This window comes from Trachinotus anak, unplaced genomic scaffold, assembly GCF_046630095.1.
Source record: "Trachinotus anak isolate AG129_WGS33_773 ecotype Australia unplaced genomic scaffold, CSIRO_AGI_Tana_v1 ptg000007l, whole genome shotgun sequence".
NCBI classification, from domain to species: Eukaryota; Metazoa; Chordata; class Actinopteri; order Carangiformes; family Carangidae; genus Trachinotus; species Trachinotus anak.
Genome location: NW_027273858.1, coordinates 15,976,016 through 15,994,952, shown reverse-complemented (window position 1 = coordinate 15,994,952; position 18,937 = coordinate 15,976,016). Strand labels below are relative to the sequence as shown.

Sequence of the window (18,937 nt, the reverse complement as noted above, 5' to 3'; positions counted from 1 at the left end):
TGGGATGGTGCTAAAAAGCACTGTGCATACTTAAAGGGGATTGAACAGAGTGCAGTTCAATAATTTCAATCAGTATTCATTTGTTTTGAAAACACCATAAATCTTATTTATCCTTGACCAAAGCCTTCAAGTAATGTTTGACTAACTTTATATGAAAGTCTAGCCTGTAGGAGCACACTGCTCTCATGTCAGGGAGATGTGAATAGAAACAGGGTGAAAGGGTTAAAGTTTAGTGTTGATCTCTGGGGTTTCTCACCCTGACATCCACACACAGTCCATACAGTCCCAGCAGTCCACCCCCCTCCTTCAGATGTACACGGATGCAATTCCTCACCCATGTGAGCAAAACACTCCCTCCCTGCTGCTCTACTCTCAAAAAGGGGAGCAGAAGGATGAACTGAGGTAGCTGACACTTTTACTGCATATTTCCAGTGAAAAAATATAAGATGCATTTTAAAGTTATAGTTTCAGCAGCTGCTGGGGAGAAAAGCATCAGCGGTACAGTTTGTTTTATCACAAACCTCTGACTGAAAGTGCACAACAAAGAGCCAAATCTAACAAATAAGCACAGAAACGACAGAATTGGGATTTTGGGATGAGTCTTAGATGATATTTAAGATGAGACCTTTTAAATTTTTGGTGTTGTAGGTTGAATATTCAACAAAACTGGTGGATTTAACATGCACTGATTTCTGTGGAAGTGATGAAAATTCTATCAAGACCAATTAGACCACTGACCCATTTTTTCTCCCAACACTGTGAGGACACTCAAATGAAACTGCCCCTTATGTTGTCGGGGACCTCCCTTAATTTGAAGCAACCCTGGTGGTCCCTGGCCCTGACTTTATGAACCACCTGTGTAGATATTTTCAAACATGCCCACTGAGGAATTCCCAAGGTGGCACTGCTTCTACGTGATAAAACAACGCGTTTTATGTAAGTGTAGTAAGTGATGTGCAACAGAAAGTGAAGCAAATTCAAGTTTTTATTGTCATGTTAAAGGCCTCAAAAACAGCCACCTGAGAGACCTGGACATAATTTTTTAATGACACGGAAAGTTGTGTATCATCTGCATAGCAGAATATTGACATTCACTCCTCCTTTTCATTTCATCTGGAACATAACAGCTCAAACAGCGTCACTGTGGAGCAAAAAGCTTCTTTTATCTATTTACATGTAAAACCTTGTTTGCTTTCTCATTTACACTATTAACAATTTGCAGCTGTATGTTCTCTGCTTTCTGCTGTGAATATCATTGACTTATGCTTAATATAAGCAGGTTAAAAATGGTTTATGGTCACAAACATTAAAATATACTGTTTCCTGTTATGCTGAACAAAAGCATCTGATGAACTGAAGGGACATTCAACCAAAAATAAAAATAAACATTAATTTTGTTGGGTTTTTTTTTTAGTTTAAAAAAAACATATAGAAAATGTAATTCATAGAAACATTACATAAATACAAGGGTTGAAAAAGTGAAAAATTCTTGAATTGTAAATATTAATTCAACCTCCCTGAAAACAACAACTGAGCTTGTCTGTGAAATTCGATTTGTAAACAAATAAAACCTATTTAATTTGGGGTTGATTCTTCCTTTAAGTCACATCAGATGAAACATCCTGCAGACAACATTTCATGGCCGTCCCTCAGCTTGCAGAGACACTTCCATCAGAGGGACGGCGGTGTAACAGGGGTCCAGGCTGAGGGTAGTCGCCCCTGTGGGGAGGTGTCATAGTGAGATGTATCATGCACCTCTGTGGCTGTGCTGCTCTCATACATGGGAGAGCCAGAGGAGGGCGCTGTGACAGAGTGAGACAGGCCTGGGTAGTGGCTGTTGGACCCTCGAAGGAACTGGGAGCTCAGGCTGTTGTTTATCCCTCCATTCTGAGGCACAGGAGTCAGGGGCGAGTTGCTCACAGACCACAGGTTAGTGTACTGACTGTACAGAGAGATGGACAGAAAAAAAAACGTCTTATTCATCTCATCTTAGGATGTTTTAGAGTTGCTACTCAGGGAAAAGATCAAATTGTATCCATAAATGTTTTTTAAGTGTTTTAAGCCCAGTCAGATATATTTATGAATTATCATACATTATAGATAGAGAATGTTAAGAGAATGTTTGCAAAAACGAGTTGAGAACAGAAATATTTGTTGAGAATGAGGTACTACTTGCATGTCAGATTAATGTCATTTAGTTCTTTTCTCTTTCTCCATTATTTTCTTTTTGTTTCTGAGCAGATGCAATGTAAATAAACAAAGAGAAACTACACAAACCTGGAGTTGGTTCCAGAGGTGGAATTGTGGGCCATGGGCATCATGCTGGAGTGTGTTGGCATCTGTAGACTGGACCAGTTATCGTGGCTTGACAGCATCGATAGACAGGCTGAGGAGTTATCAGAGTAACCCGCTACAAACAGAAGCGCTGGGGTTTAGGAGGTGCACAGGTCACTGGTGGTTTCAGATACACTTTGTAGGAAATCAAATCCTTTATCACTAAAACTGTTGTTTTCTTACTAAACCTGTTGTTTAGTTGCTTAGTATGATTCAGGACTTGTCCCTCTGATATCAGTATGACAGTTAAAGGTGTGAATCTTCTGCCCATACATTCCCCCGTCTGAAACCCAGCCATTTATAGCTCTGTGGCACCTCTCACACAAAAGCCAGAGGAATGCAAAACATTCCTCACTCAACAACATTTGTTTGAGTTTCTTGTTAATAGCCGGGGAGGAAGTGGTGTAATTCCTGGATGTATGAAGGTAAAAGGTGGAGAAGGGCACTCACTGGGAGAGTTGGACCGATGGGTGTATGGGCTGGTGTACGGGGCAGCGCGGTGGTTCCTCAGGGTGGAGTACCGTTCACAGCCATGGGATGAAGAGAGGGTGATGGGGCTCCCAAACTGGTTGTGAGGACTGGCAGGAGGGCAGAGGGAGCTTGTGCCAGGAATAAACCAGCCACCTACTGGCTCCACAGAGGAGAACAGACATGACGGGACCGTTTGGACACTATATAACCATATTTGTCTGAGATATAACTGGACAAATTAGAAATAAATACTGGTGTATAATTACATTGAGAGTAGGCTGACTGTTGGTTTTCACTGGCATCTTCTCTGATATCTTTGTTATCACTTCTGCAAGAATAAAAATCCATTAATTTCTACCAGACAAATTATTGGACTGAACTTTTTCCCTTCATGAAGACACTTACCTCTCCTTTGCATCTAGGAAGGCCTTGGCAAAAGGATTGTACTTTATTTTAAGAGAAGTTATCTAAAACCCAAACATAAACAACAATAAATAATAAGGAATCGTGTTTTGGTATCAGTAAATCATAGAAGATAAACCAAAGCGTGCGTAAATACCGTGCGTAAATTACGCATACACTTTACGCACATACAAGACACATTATTGTTATATACACTTTTTGTAGTATTAATTTGTAATCAGTGTGTTACTTAGAATTGTTTTATTGCCAACCTCTTCGTTTTGGTATGCAGTCACTGCAATGAACTGTGTCTCTGGGAAAGAGTGGCTGGTGATCATCCTCCTCGGGCCTCCTACGCGTACTATATGGATGCGTGGCTCGTACTTGTGTAAAGAATTTAACATTATCTGAAAAACAACACATCGGCACAAAGATGTTAATTTCATATGTCAAGGTTATAACTTTATTTCCAAATTAAATTTCAATAAAGCGTGGATTTGTGGGGAAAAACAGGAAAAATACGTGGAAAGACACAAAGAAAAGTGCAACATAGAACACCCTGTCGTCTCCTTACCTGACCTCCCCCGTTGAGTTTATTGGTGAGTTTGACTTTACTAAAGGAGACTGGAGCTTTCATCCAGTGCGCTCCGAAGTTTGGAGAGTCCGGATGGATGTACACACAGCTGGGAGTTTGAGGCTCAGGCTTTCCTCCGGGGACCCACTCCCCGTTCACATATTTCCACCTGTGGTTGTCCGCAGATACAAAGTCTAGCAAAAACGAATACATGGCGTTCGGGTCCAATCCAGACACGTTCACTTTCAGCACGGGAAACATGCGCCTTGATTCAAAGAAAAGTTAAAAAAAAAAAGTGCATTTATTATCTTTAAAAGTGCGGTGTTTAATTTTTCTATGTAGATATTAAATGCCCTGTGCACAGTTGAGCTCACCTGCCATTCTTTGTAACTATCATTTCATTCGTAAGATCCTTAAACCTTTGCCAGAGCTCGCTCTCATCCAGGGAGACCTTCAGTTCCCTCTCCGTAGGGTCGCCCTTCTCGCTGCCGGCCTGCAGCTCGCTCTCCACCGCACTGAGGAGGTGGTCCACCCGGTACTGACTGGCCTTCCCGGGGCACTCGCCAGCGCCTGCGGCCATCCTGTCCAACAGCTCCAGGGCTAAGTAGTTGTAATCACAGGGCTTACTGAAAAAAATAAATCTGTCCCAGAATCTCTTTCTTCTTCTTGTCTCTACAAAGGCAACGTTTATCCCAGGACGCTGGACTTCATGAACCAAATATATAGCCTGAAGAGACGCTCCATGTCAGGACGGGTGTCTGCAGCAGAGGTGGTTGGTTCATCTCCTCTTTGATCTTTGCGGGCTTGTCACCGATTGGCTGGGAGCGGCCATATCATTGAGGTCCACAGGGTGACAGCGTTTTGAATAAAGAAGTTTAGCCTTCTTTATTACATCAACCTGTAAATATTGACACTTAGATCAAAGCCACACCTGCAGAAATGAAACCGCTGTAGACTGGCGGGCCGTGGCTGGTCCTCAGCGCCTCAAGGCTTAGGTTTGTTTCCAGTTTAGCTTTAACTTGCACGTCGCTTTTTTTCGATCCAGCTCCATTGTTGAATTAATAAAAACACATCTGTCAGCCACACGGTGGCACAAGGTGACATGTGCCTTCCTTAAGATGAACATGGGCACTGTTTATTATGATCCACCTGCACTGAGCTGCTGCTGCTGTAAATACTCACTAACATGTTAATCCGCAGCTTAATATAGTCACCAACAAATAACCTATTTACTCCCGATTGTGAAGTTTGCAAAACTGGTGTCCAGCTGTCTAAAGAAATCACTAACACTTTTTATAACATCGTTGGTTTTGTTCTTTTCATGAAAGAAAACTCAACCTCATGATTTGATACTTTTTATTACAAACAAACAGCTATTTAAGTGGCACTAAATTGAACAAACTGCTGCTATAAATCATCATCAATTTTTATTATAGTTTAAATGTTGTTGGAAAAAAATGAAAAAGCTGTCATACAGAAATCATGAAATCAGGATTTAACTATAATACAGTATTGTTGTTATGTACTGCTGTATACAGTATAAAAGTTAACCAATGTGAGATGGACAAAGCACTACACAAATTCCCTATAAAGAGGAGGTCGTATCTTCAGTGGTCTGTATAAGTTCTCCATAGTTTAAACCCTCGGTCAATTATCTAAAGTGAGAACAGAAAATAATATTTTAAAAGACAATTCAATCTGAACAACAATGACTTCATCCTGAGAAATCATTTTACCTGTATGTGCTTTTGTTGACACACATCTTCAATGGATAAGGGATCCAGTGTTTTACGGCAGCACACTGCTGTGTCCAAAACCAGAGTCTCAAAACGTCGGTGGCTGCCAAGAAAACACCCAGTCATGAAGCATGCCAAGTGGCAATCTGTCTTCTGTCTCCATCAAACAAATGAAAAAAAAAATAAGGTTATGCATATTTGTGCACCTGGCTGAAGTCATTCTGCTCAGCTGTTGGGGACATGAAGGTCGGTCATTCTGGACACTTGGCTGTTTCAGAGAACGGAGAGGTGGCTGGTTGGTTTGGTTTGTCTTCCCTTGTTTAAGGTTAAGGCCTGGAAGCACCTATGGAAGAGCAAGAATGGAATAACGTGAACGGATTTACATCCAGACGTGTAACAGTGTCATGTTCACAAATAACCACTGTTTGCTTGTAACTCTATTCACTGTGACCTGTTGCCATTAAAGCTTCCAAAAAGAAAAGAAGAAGAAAAAAAAAAAGACAAACGTTAAAGGTAGATAGTGTGTGACAGCTACGTGTTAGCTTCCATAGAGCTCTGTGGTGTTATGTTGTGTTGTGTTGTGTTGTGGCTGGTTTGTGTTACTAACCAAATCTTGGACGCCTCGTTCCTCCTGCCAGCACAGCGAGTCTGTCTCTCTGTCCAACAGTCTGGACCAGAGTTCACAGCAAGCAGAGAAAAACAAACCCCTCTCAGTTTAAAGAGAAGTTAAAAGACTTCTTGAATACGCTTCTGATCTCCTGTCTCCTTCCTGGGCCAGAATATTACCAAATTTGAACTCATAGAAAAAGACTAAATTTTCAGTGACAGTGCATCATTTTCTTCTTTTTCTAATGTTTCTGTCTGCTGAATTACCGACCTTTGGGAGAAAGCCATGTTGCTTAAGCAAAGCTCATGCATTTGTCTGAGGCGTCTCAAGTAAATCTCTGCTTTCCTGCTCTTCTCGGGAATCTCAGGTATAATCTGGTGTGAGAAAACAGTAAATATGAGCTGTCTCTCCTGCTGGGCTACCACAAACGGTAACTAAAAAAAGGCAACATTGACGGCTGACCTACCAAATCAGGCATCTTGCTTTGGAAGTTCCTCATAATGTTAGGCTGTAGTGTTGCAAACGTGGGGGCTTTCATCTATGGGTGGCACATATTACGTTCATTTATCATTTCCTTGTCCATTAATCATTTCGTAATTTAAAAAGAGACATCCCCGGCCTTGTGTATGAGCTGGGGTAACCGTGGTGTAAAAGTCAGACGTGTCATAGCCAGTGTTATTTCCCACAGTCCTAGTGTCCCATTTGGCGCCTTTCTCTCCTCCTCTAACACCCAACCCAGCGCTAACTGTCACACTTGGCCACTTCCTGATGTGAGACTGCAGCACTGCAACTTAATGTTGCTGCTCTATATGGTACTATAGAGCTCTGAGCCCATTCCTCCTACCCTCAAACAATAAAATGCAGGTGCGAGTCAAATTAACACTTTTAAGTATGTATTCACTTTGCTTCTTTTTATAAGTTAAAGGAACATAACAGCATTTATTACAAATAATTTTACTTTCCTACTAATCATTTTTATAATGGGATTTTTGAAAATCAACTTTAAGAGAAACAATTTTGCTGAAGTTATGATGTTTCTGTCAACGCCCTCTGTGTTTGTATGTGTAGTTGTTTGACACTGTTGCATTATAACATAGTTTATAAGTGTAGACTCATTTGAAAAACTTAAACAGTCTATTTAACATTATCTAACACTTAAAAAAAATCTAAGAAAAACATATTCAAAGTCTAAACTAGCTGATTTCACAATGAAATACATGGAAGCAATGTGGCAACCTTCAAACTGTGAAAAACAAGAAATATCTAAATCACTGTGGATAACAGTTGGCACCCATATAAACTAGATTTAATTTGTAACAAATGGGCTAAAAGATGCAGAAACACTGGTATCATGATTCGTTTTCATTATCTTATCACATTTGTATTAAATAACTGAAAACATGACGATGTATTGTAATAAAAATTGTAGAGCTAACACCTGCCTGATGCAGTTTTATAAGGATCAACTGGACATTGCAGAGTAACTGAATTGTATCCCTCCATATTAACATTATGGACACAAAATGTGGCCTAATAAATACAAGAACTGATAATCTTGATCTTTACAACACTTTCTACTTTAAATTTACTCAGTGATGATGTGAGGAGGCACTCACATAATCAAACGCTATCCAAATTATAACCTATGAAGAACAAAAATACCTAATGTTATCAGATAAACAGCTAAGGGCATACATTATGAAAGTATCCCATGCCTATATATGTCTGTACTATATGCACCTCACAAACACTCACAGCCTGAACCTCGGATTGACACCCTGAGGACGTCAATAGGGGTGACAGGCCACTCCGGCAGCGGTGGATCTGAGATGTCAACACAAAGTTGCGGTGAGTAATGCTTTGACCAGTCTTGTCTGACCACTGTTTGCTTTCCCCTGCTCTCCCCCCATCCAGGCTCATCCTCTGTTTGCTCGGGCCCAGTTTGACACAGAGGTGAGAGAAAAATGAGTCCTGCGTGCTTGTCCGTATATGCTCATCTCAGCATCTGAGCATAACCTCATCTCCAACCTTCTTGCTTTTCTCTTTTTCTCTTTACCAGCCTCTCCCCTGATCTCTGCTATCGCTGTCAAGAGTGGGAGTATTGCTCAGTGTGCCTCTGTCACCTCTTAATATTCCAGTCTTTATCCTAAGATAAGCTAAGCTAACCTAACCAGGTGCTGGAAGCTTCATAGTTCGTGTCACAGAGATGGTGGCACCAATCTTCTCATCTAGCTCACAGCAAGAAAGTAAATTAGTATATTTCCCAAAATGTTGATTTTACCTTTAATATCGTGGTTGTGGAGTGTACTATGTTACTTACACATGATAGGAGAAAGCTGAAGAGCTGAAAGGAGGGCTAAGCTTGACACAAAGAAAACAGATTAGCATCCCACAGTAATACATCTCACTGCTGAGTGCATCCTATCAGGGTGGGTTTATGTCTGTTGGGCGATCACTGCTCCAGGTGCGTTTGTCTCTCACTGCCCTTGTTAAGTGGGATTACTGCCCCTGTGGCTTTGATACTAACCTTGGGAAACATTTGCTCAATTGCATCCTTTTCCTGGCTGCCTCTGAGGATCAGCTCCTCCGAACTCTCCCCTGAACCAGGCGCAAGCTCTAATAACCTACACACATAGATTTGAAATGAGTCAGTGTTAAAGCTGGAAGAACAAAAGGCCATCTGCAGGAAATCATAACCTCACCCAATAGATAATGATGGGGAAAAAAAGCTGCGTCACCCCTTTACAATTGTGTAAAAACATCTTTATCAGCCTGCTTGCTGCTGTGATGTGTGACCTGCGCACAAAATGTCGAGTTGTTAATATATTCCTAATGGTGTGCTACTTCTCAAGAGTAGCCATAGTGCGGTGCTGCTCACACCCGATAACACTGCGCACTCGGGTGACAACACACTTTGTCTGCTGGGTGCAAACTGGCTCCGGGGAGGACTCCTGAGCAAGGCAGCGTTTACTCACAGGACAGTGCAGCAGGTAACAGATCTATACAAACCCCACGAGCTGCACAGGACGCAGGTGGAGGGAGGAGGATGTGGACCTGTGCACTCATATATGCACAGATTTAGTGCTGACATGATAACTGTAGAAACTTGAATATAATAAACACCAATAACTGATTAAAATGCTGCCTGTCGCCGGGATGCTGGAAAATAAGAGGCAGCTGGACCAGCCCTGTCTTATGTACATTTTCCAGTGCACAATTTATAGTAATAGACATGGTATGTTCTGGTCAATCTAATTTTGCAGATCTGTACAGCACACTTGTGAAATTCAACGTGTTGAAGAGACCATGACCAGATGGCCACAAAGAGAGGAAATTACTGCCTCAACTGTCCAATAAATCAGAGCAGCTAATAATAAACATATAAATAGCCACAAAGTGGGACAGATTGGATAAATTGGCTCATTACTTAAAAAAAAAATAACCAAGGACTTTGCCGACTCCCTATTTTGGCTTCAGTTCTAATTGCTTTTATTTTGGGTATTTCTCATGGATGCGGGGAATGTGCCCATGGCACAGGCAGGCTGGGTGTGCGGGAGGGGGTGGGGGCTCCTGTCTCGCCATGTTTGTCTGTGGAGCGGTGAGATTTCACACTGATGGAAGACTTGTCAGCGCAGGCTCTTCACTCGTCTTCTTACCAAGCTCCTAACGTCCCCAAGCCAACGTGCTGCTTCACGGTGGCAGCCTGGTACTAACAACATACATGCTCCTACTAAACAGAGTTCAGCCCTAATTAACAACAGTATAACACTGTTCTGTTACACATTCACAACATGTAAACACAAAGGACAGTGAGGGTGATATGAACAGATGCGCACATTTAAAGTAGATCTGAAAAACATTCCTTGAAAATGAATGTCTTCATTCAATGTCATTAAAAGCAAGAACATAATAATTTGTGTAATTTGTATTTATTTATTGTCTTACTTTGTGTGTGAGGACATAAAAACATCCAACACAACTTGGAAAAATGAGTAAAACATACTTAAATCAATGTTCTCAGTGCTTTCAAGGTATCACAAGGTCTTCAACTAGAAAAGGTTAAATTTGGAAAAGAAAGTTTTTTAGCACTTGCTGCAGAAATTTAGCATTTAAGACATTTAAACAGTTGGAAGTTGAAACTGCAGTTTGAATGAAAGTGCTCGAAGACGTTTTTCAGTTTAAACGTTCGCACTGAGTGAAGCTAAAATGTTAGTCGATGTGAAGGTGCTGTAAAGGAGCTGAAAACTGAAGATCAATCGCTGTGAGAAGTCGAAATGTTGGTTGATTTTTAGATGAAAACTTGAGCTAGAAGTGTTGGTTGAAGTAAGAAATGAGTGGTGGTTCAGGTGCATAAACTAAAAGACAATGGCAGTTAAATCATCAGCTTAATTGTCTGAAACTAAATCTTTAATAAAACTTCCCTAACACTGAAAAATACTGTATGTAGTTATACTGTTTTTTTTGTAACATGGAGAATACTCACATAACTAATGACAACTCAAAGTCTAACCGGCTCTCAGATTATCTCTGTCACCTTTGGTAAATGGAGCACTGTTTGCCTGGAAGCCCATAAAGCTTTAAAAGAGAAGAAACTCTCCAAACATTTCAACATCTGCTCTCAGTGCCGGCATGAAGTGACACCACCGGCCCAATTGCTATATCTCTTTTTGTAGTGGACATAATTACAACATTTTACCCCTGGATGATGTTTGCAAGAGTCAGAGCGGCCGTCCGAGGAGGTGAGTCTCCACAACAGAAGGGTCAGATTGTGTTTGGTCATCTCACTTCTACGTGAGTAATCAGCTCTCTCCTGCAGGAGGGTCCATGCTAAACAAGCCTGCAGCGGAGTCTGTGTTTGTTCTTGAGGGCAGCGCAAACAAAGACTCAGAGGACTCACGGCGTTAGACCAGAGGCCTCTGCAGCTGAGCACCATCTCACTGCCAGCTCACCACCAATACTGGCTCCATCTTTGAAGACATAAAAACCTAAATGGACTGTAGGTTCTCAGATATGAGCTTTCAGCTTTGAAAAACATGTTGGCACCAGAAGAACATCTAAACCATGAACTTACAGGTTTTGTATGATCAAAGGAGCAGCGATGATGATTATTTGAAATATGTTTGATGGAAGTTTTGGCTAACATTATTCCACAGACCAACTTCATGAAACTATCCACTGAAATATGTTTTACAGGAGGATAAAGTGATGCATGTTGATGGTGGTCAATACTAATACACAACCTGGAATGCCAAACGTCATCCTCGTGTCCTGCATCCTCAGCAGTGCAGGGATGATCTTCTGGAGTCTTGTCCTGAAATTCAGCTTGAGACCTGCTCTCCAGCACTGTTAACAATATATCAACATACGTACACAGTCACATGCAGTGTTTTTCCATATACTGTCCATCCAAGAAGAAAACTAAAGGTACTGTGTAGGGATCTGAGACTTAACTCTTTTTCCTGATCTCCTGCAGACTTCTCTGTAGCTGTGATGGGTGACCGCCATACTTGATGCACCTATGAAAGTCCTCCAAGTCATGGTGGGTTTTAATATGTCCACGCGCTGCTAACTGCTTCTGGAGGTCAAAGATCTCAGAGAAGAGATGCAGTGATAGAAGATGAAACATAACAGAACATAAATCAAAAGTCAGGTGTCACATTTTTTTTGTGTGTGTTGGGACCTACCAGGTAATAACTGGTTTTGGGGAGGGACTTCAGGTATGAGTCATTGTGCAGCAGCTTGGAGGAAGCCAGCTTCTTTTGTTTCTGAATACAGAGACAAAGAGAAGGAGGCAGACAGACAGTCAGAGACGGGAAATGTGGGAATAGAGATTTAAAGTGAGGCTCCCTTGTTTCAGGGGCTGGGAAACAGAGCACACACAACAAATGAGAAGTAAACACACAGCCACAGGAAGCCATTCAACTGCAGCAAGGACCAATTAGGCCCCAGCAGGTGTTCTTGCCTTTGCCTGCTTTGGTCCTGCCTCACCTCCGCGTCTGTGACAGAAGCTCTCGATCTGAGCTGAGGAAACAACGGGTAGTTTCATTTGCTCAGCAATTTGAAGCAAAGGATTCCTACTAGAGGGCCTCTAAAATCCTTTATTGCGCTCTTTTTACCCCCACACCCCCACCCCAAGTGCAAGTCATTAGAGAGGGCAATTACATCCTCCTGAAGAAGCTCTGCTTTTACAGGAGGGGAAGATAAGACAGGATCTCTCTCTTGTTAGACCCCCTCTATGCAGGCACTCTCTGAAGCTTATTGCTCTTTTCACACCCAGTCACAACAGAGACAAGACAGTCAAAATCAAAGTCAATCACAGCAAGAGGAGAAATGTATGGAAGCAGAGATAGGCCATAAGGTTTTGAATCTTATAAGCAACTGAATACCTAATTCTTAACTGTCGCGATTACTAAATACCTTTTGTTGATACTTTAAGTATTTTGTTCACAGATTTTAAAAAACTTTATTAAAGTTTTGGATTTTAAAATTCAGATCAAGCCCAAAGTGAATTGGTGAAACACCAAAATTCATGATGATTAAAAAAACCTCAGGGGTTGCTGGGGATGATCAATTAAGCCTGAATGTAATACATTAAACCTCTGTCCTACCAGATCAGGTTCTGTCAGTCACATGATCCAAGGCAGCTGTCCAGATGAGTGACTGGAAGCACTAAGTTCATCAACAGTGTTTGTCTATACTGCCCACACTGTGCAGAATATAAAGGCTCACAGGATTCAGTTCTGGGATCGTGTTGATGATATGCATGTGACTTCATGAAAATGAATGTGAAGGTGTTGTGGTCAAAACAGAAAACCTTTGATACACAGGGTTGTGTACTTGATCAAACCACAAATGCGAGGCAATTTGAACAGAGCTGATAAACTTATCAGATGAGTAACACAATAAAACAGACTTCATTTTAATGAAAACAAACGCGATATGAATTCCAAAGCTTTATGCTGTCTAAGAAACATTGTTTTTCACACACACACACACACACACACACACACAAATATTTTCATTCAGCCATACTGCACCCAAAACCGTTACGTATGAATAGTGAGTATTAAAGTGAATATTAATGAAATTACCAAAAACTACTTTAGACACAGAATCCTGGGCCGGGTATAATCTCAAATGACACGTGGTCCTAAAGCAGGTTTTGATAGTGATGGTGTGATAGCTCTCTGCTGGCAACTAATAGAAACAATAAACTGGAAAAACTAATATTACTACAAGGAAAATAGTTTATTGCTCATTTGAAACCATTAGATGTGAATGTCTGGCAGGTTACAACCTCCACAAAAGATGCAGAAGACATGATCCAAGATTGAATGATTCACCTGCTCAGCTTCAGTGTCGGACTTTGCCCTGGCTGCCTCGTCTCTCTGCTGCAGCAGGGACCTCTGTGAGTGGACCTTGTCCCTGAGCAGAGCAGCATAGCGACGGTGGAGGGAGTCTCTGAGACGGTGCATGTTCCTGTAGGTCTCTAGATGGCGCTGGAGGATAAACAAAGAAGATGAAGGATGCTGACTGAGGGGAGGTGAGCTTAGAGGAAGCATCACCTGAGTGTGAAAACAGACAACAATGTGTCAGGAGTGACTGCGGATAAAGACATGATGAAATCATTGATTTCTGTGTGGCATTGATCAAAGGACGTTGTTCTCACTGGATTATTGTGCCTTCTCTGTGACGACTGGCTGCAGAATAAAAACCTTACAGCATGAGTACAATATTTGTCAACCTGCTCCAGCAGAGCCTGACGCCGGGCCTCGGCCTCTCGGTCTAGGTCTGAGCCGCTGTCTTGCATCGCTTTCCTCCTCCAGGGCTCCACTTTGACTTTATCCCCTGCCTAACACCAGTAAAGAAAAAAAAATACTTAGATGCTGTGGGAGTGAATCAGTCAGCTTGCCTGAAGATTATAAAAAGAATGCATTTTTTGGTAATCCCTCTCGTCTGCCAAGAGCATCCTCCCACACAACAGCCTGACATTGTGTTCTTGCAATGCCCAGCCAAAAGAAAGAAGGGATATGCAGGAGGAACATGCCCACCTCCTCTCCTACAAATCCCTCGCCTTTCTGTTTTCATCTTCCTGAAAACAAATTTGTAAAGCTATGCTCTGCCCTAAGTCTATATTGGGCAACAGTGTCTTAAATCTTTAATTAGTGTATCTAATGATGATGAAGAATGATGCTCAACAGATGTTGCAGGGGAAACTTTTATTAGGGACAGATTGCACTACTACTGTACATCTTGTTGGCTTGTCCCAGCAAAGACTACTGAGAGTATAAAGAGGAAATAAAAGATGAAAAGGAATGCAAAATGTGGAGCATGTTACAAAAAAAAAATAAATGCAAGGCTAATGGGAGTAACAGCATGCATGCCAAAGCAGATTGACTTTGTAGAAAAACATGGAGCTCCATGCTTCCTTTTATAACCCTCAAATGAAGAATAAAACCTGCTTGAGCTTTTATGGGAGGACTGTACTCTCTGATCTAAGTCTTCTCTGTGAGGTCGCCCTGTCCCTGGGAAATGTCTCATTCATAACAGGCCGCCACTGAATGACCGCATTACTGAAGTTTATGGGCCGAGACGGTTCAGGGAGTGTCTGCTTTGTCTTTGCTCACAAAAGCTGCTGGAGACGAAGGATTTATCAGTTCCGTTGCCACAGTAATCCTGTCGCGGCAGAGCAAAGGGACCTGCAGCTCCTTGCTCTCGCTGCTGTGTGCAAAGTGCAAGTGACGGGCTGAAGGCAGCATCCGTCTGCGCTCCCTGCCACTACAAATCAGTGGAGGATAATGCAGCTGTCCTGCTCTGCCGCGTCACTCCTCCAGACAGTGATCATGACACTGCAGTGAGGTGGACGGAAGCCTGCAGTCATTCCCTTTTTAGTCCTGATCCAAAAAGAGAAGATTAGATGGGAATGACTGATTAGAGACTCAGACAGAAAAGATGCTGTAGGTGTAAACAGAAGCAGTTTGAAGCAGAGGATGAAAACACAGAGCTGAGACCTGCAGCCTGGGTTGGATCTATTAAGTCCAAATGAAAAAGACCTTGAGGGGCGCTTTGGAGAAAGTGTTTCCACTTTGTAACCAAGCCGACCGTCTCAACTGTTGCCAGCTTCTGCTTCTTTAAATTTTACTTTTCCTATTGAACACTAGTATTTGAGCTCCTGCAGACATAATAATGCAGTTCTCACCCCCAGGACAGTCATGAATAGCTCGGCATCAGGCCTAAATCAGACAGCAGTGAATACCACAGGGAGGCACATAAACAAGGCCACGATTGAAATGACACAATAGACGAGGATTACACAACTTTCAGTCACCGAGCCAGCAGATAATATCATCACAGGAGCCATGGAGAACCGAACGGGTCTTGGTACAAACTGTACTGGCCCAGCCATGATCTCAGTCTGCCACATACAACAATAAAACCACTTTGTGGCACTGAATGGGAACATCTATTCAGGACGAGATGCTGTGTATAGCACCTTGTTTGTTTACTCACACGACAAGAAAACCGGTAATGATCTGCACTGTCCTACAGAGTTGTACTAGGACACATTTGACAACAGATTTATTAGTCCAGTGCTAATCTGTTCCTGAATGAAACGTCATTTAACAGGAGAAGAAAATGTAAAACCCTCATGTGCTGGTAAGTGGGTTATTTAAAATACCTTTCTGACACCAACATATAATAGAGTGCTTGACTGATGAAGGTCTTTGTGCTCAGATCTCATAGCAAATCCACTATTAAGGCCCTCAGAGAAATCAGGCTTGTCTGAAAGAAAATTATGTACGAATCCACACTGCTGATGTGACAATGATTTCGCATCAAATTCCAAAATAATATGAAAGGAAAATGTCACCTGAGGATACAAATAGAGGTAATTTTTCAAAAAACAGCTTACCAGTCATTGGTGTGTGAGCTTTTCAAATGCACTCTACTGTCCGAGCTGTAATTGAGCTTTTAAAGTGAACCACTCTCTGAGTAAAACTCTGGTTACCAAGTTACAGAGAACAATACAAAAGAGTTTAAAGCTTATTGCAGGGAAACTCCACACGATACACTCATTGAACTATGTTTGTGACTCTGCATGAAGATTTAATTTGTGTCCAAGGTTTGCATGTGATTGCAAAGTTTCCTTTGAGTGGTTTAATGTTCAGTGCAATAAAATGAAGGCAGCTGAGGTGAAGCAACAAACAAGCCACAAGTGTCTTTATGGCTCAGTTTCTCTGTGTTTGGTTTGGTGTAGCCTGGTTTTTTACTGGTTTGAGTCTAAACCCCCAACTGGACCTGCTCTTTCGCTGGGTTGCGCAAGAAGTTCATGGCTACCTATAGAATAAAAATATAGTGCTTTGTAGCGCGGTGAGAACCACATGAGTACGGAAATGTCAGGATTAAACTCTTAGTTCATAGCGGGGAGCATCTTCCTGGCACTTTGAGTGAAAATATGAGCCAGATTTTTGTACCAACACCATGTATCTCTCTGCTGCATGCATTGTGTTGTTTGATGTGACAAAAGAAAAGGAGACTGGGGGTAATTTCCTGTAGGGATCATGCACCTGGGGCCTACAGTACACTGATCAACCCTGCTTAACAGGAAATCTAAGAAGCTTAGGACACTAATGCCCAAATGGCCTCAGGTAGCAACAGTGGCAACAAAGAGCCTTTAAAAATGCTGTCTGGGAACTGGCCAGAAGTGTGAAAGAAATGTAAATGACTGTGAATCAGCATCATATAACAGTGTTATAGAGCCACAACACGAATCAGCAGATTTAAAAGGGTCAGGGACACTTGTGTAATTAAAAAAAAAACGTTTTACTTCAAATGGCATAAAATCATCAGCTGAGAAAACGTTTGACAGTACAAATATTTAGTAAATATTAAATACTGTACAACACTGATAAATCCCTACAAAGGATATAACCCTCTCATTAGAGGAAAAAATAAACAGTCCAGTTTGGTTTCAGCAGCAGGCGCATATAAAGCCCTGTTGTTGACAGCTTATTGTTCTCCAGCACAAAGGAACGGTTTCGCGTCCCTTTAGGCAAAGCTCTCTGCCAATCCACAGGCGCCCCGCTGAAAACAAAAACCATGTGCAAAGGACGAGAATATTAAGGTATTAAATCCAAACTTCAACAAAACATCGAATAGGCATTAAACTCGCAAAGCAATGTCCCTGTGTACCATAACAAGCACTGTTGGGTGAGTCAGGCTGCAATTAGCTAAGCTTTAAAATCAGATTTTTGTTAAGAAGGGAACGTCAGATTTACTCTTGTTCCAATACCATTTACGCATCTATTTCTGTTTTCTTCTTCTTTTTTAAGGTAGTGACATGTATTTTAGGAATTTTTTTTTTTTTTAAGACACATTGACAAGTGTGTTCTCCCCTCATTTACAAAGGTTCAGTTTACAAGACTCAAGTTTAGGATGCCACTGCAGCAGGCCTACAGGGGTGCGGGTCCGTCGCCTCCTCGCTGGAAGTTTAAACATGAGACATCGGATGTCAGGTGTCAGCAGCTTTTAAGGTGCGGGAGCGCAGAAAGTTTGTCGACTTTCCCCAAAGCAGCGGCGTTTTCGACCCCTTTCAGCCACTCTTTACATTTCCTTACAACAGTCTCATCCACGTCCCCATCCTCTTCTTCATACTCCACATCATCGTACTTGTACTGATCATTCAACAGAGATATTTTAACGATGGCGGTGATGTCCTGCTCGGCGCTCTCCGCCTTGGCGACGGGAGCGCAGCCCTTGGACCCTCCGTGCGTCTTTTTAGATGGAAAAACTCGCCTGTGGCGAAAGTCCGCGGAGGCGCAACACTTCTGCTGCTTTGCCATCATCTGTTTTTCTAGGTTACGCTTTTGGATGACGAGAATGGCCTCAGGGGTGAGGCTGAGGGTAAACTGAATCTCCTTCTTTCCTTCGTCTTTGCCATGGAGCTGTCTGGTAGAGTCCATGGAGCTGGAGCGCCTGACTCCTTCCGATGAGTCCTGAGGTTTAGGCACGGTCAGCCAGGAGCACTTTCCCTGAGTCTCCTGAGCGGCCCCCGGCTTCTGAGCTTGGCTTTTGCTCTTCTCTTGCTGGGCCCTTCGCCCCAAATTCCTTAAATTCGCCGAGGTCCAAGAAGTGGACTGCTTCTCCTTGTCGGACCCCGCTTTCTCTCCGCCGGATTTGCTGGTGAGCTCAGTCTGAGTAGGCACTCCGTTGGCTTTCTTTTTCCCGAATAGTTCCCTGCCGGGAGAGGAGATCCGCTGGTGGAGGCTGATGGGCGGAAAAGGCATTTTTTTTTTTTGTATCTGGAAGCGATCAGGATATAAAAGCGTGCAAATGTCCAAAGTGCGGATGAGGAAGCCCTGCGCAAAGCGACGAGACGCGCTCTGTGGGCATTATCCAACAGCCAGGTGGAGGGGGGCTGTAGTGCACCTGTTGTCCACGCCGACCGGAGTTCAACTGGTGCACACACACACGCGGCCTGGCTGCTTTATGGTGGCGGTGGCAGGAAGGCGTGGTCAGGAGACGCACCGAACAAAGCCATGAAAAAGCTGGTGATGTCATGTCATAATTTCCAATAACTTCCTCAAGCGATGAGCCACATCCACCTCATATTTTCTCACAGCGCCGCTCTGCTGTTTTCCAGGCACTAGACTCTGTCACACATTCATACTCCAACATCTGTTTAAGATCATTTTGAAACCCCATAATTGTCTTGAAATAATTGTGGTACAGTGACTGATCTGATTAACTTATGAGTGACTCAGTTTTGGCTTATTTTTGTAAAATGAACTGTAACTTTAAACGTACAAATTA

General features: G+C 42.4%; 3 protein-coding genes across 4 annotated transcripts; all 3 read right to left on the bottom strand.

The window, feature by feature from the left end:
- Positions 1-967: 967 nt before the first annotated feature.
- tbxtb (T-box transcription factor Tb) lies at positions 968-4,481 on the bottom strand. The gene is made up of 8 exons (XM_071479757.1): positions 4,156-4,481; positions 3,782-4,046; positions 3,480-3,614; positions 3,211-3,272; positions 3,072-3,133; positions 2,785-2,961; positions 2,278-2,410; positions 968-1,942 (listed from the first exon to the last, which is right to left on the bottom strand). The coding sequence occupies exons 1-8, from the start codon at positions 4,359-4,361 to the stop codon at positions 1,672-1,674; spliced, it is 1,311 nt and encodes a 436-aa protein (XP_071335858.1). The 5' UTR covers positions 4,362-4,481; the 3' UTR covers positions 968-1,671.
- A 687-nt stretch (positions 4,482-5,168) lies between these two features.
- On the bottom strand, positions 5,169-12,034 carry LOC139622447 (uncharacterized). 2 transcript variants are annotated; one of them, XM_071479756.1, is made up of 9 exons: positions 11,809-12,034; positions 11,365-11,714; positions 8,652-8,748; positions 6,591-6,662; positions 6,395-6,498; positions 6,125-6,185; positions 5,724-5,860; positions 5,518-5,620; positions 5,169-5,436 (listed from the first exon to the last, which is right to left on the bottom strand). In XM_071479756.1, the coding sequence occupies exons 3-9, from the start codon at positions 8,661-8,663 to the stop codon at positions 5,389-5,391; spliced, it is 537 nt and encodes a 178-aa protein (XP_071335857.1). In that variant the 5' UTR covers positions 8,664-8,748; positions 11,365-11,714; positions 11,809-12,034; the 3' UTR covers positions 5,169-5,388. The 2 variants fall into 2 exon arrangements, with proteins under 2 accessions (XP_071335857.1, XP_071335856.1); XM_071479755.1 differs by lacking the exons at positions 11,365-11,714; positions 11,809-12,034 and having other exon boundaries at positions 8,652-9,184.
- A 2,290-nt stretch (positions 12,035-14,324) lies between these two features.
- prr18 (proline rich 18) lies at positions 14,325-18,688 on the bottom strand. Its single transcript, XM_071480982.1, has one exon. The coding sequence runs from the start codon at positions 18,409-18,411 to the stop codon at positions 17,644-17,646; it is 768 nt and encodes a 255-aa protein (XP_071337083.1). The 5' UTR covers positions 18,412-18,688; the 3' UTR covers positions 14,325-17,643.
- Positions 18,689-18,937: the final 249 nt, after the last annotated feature.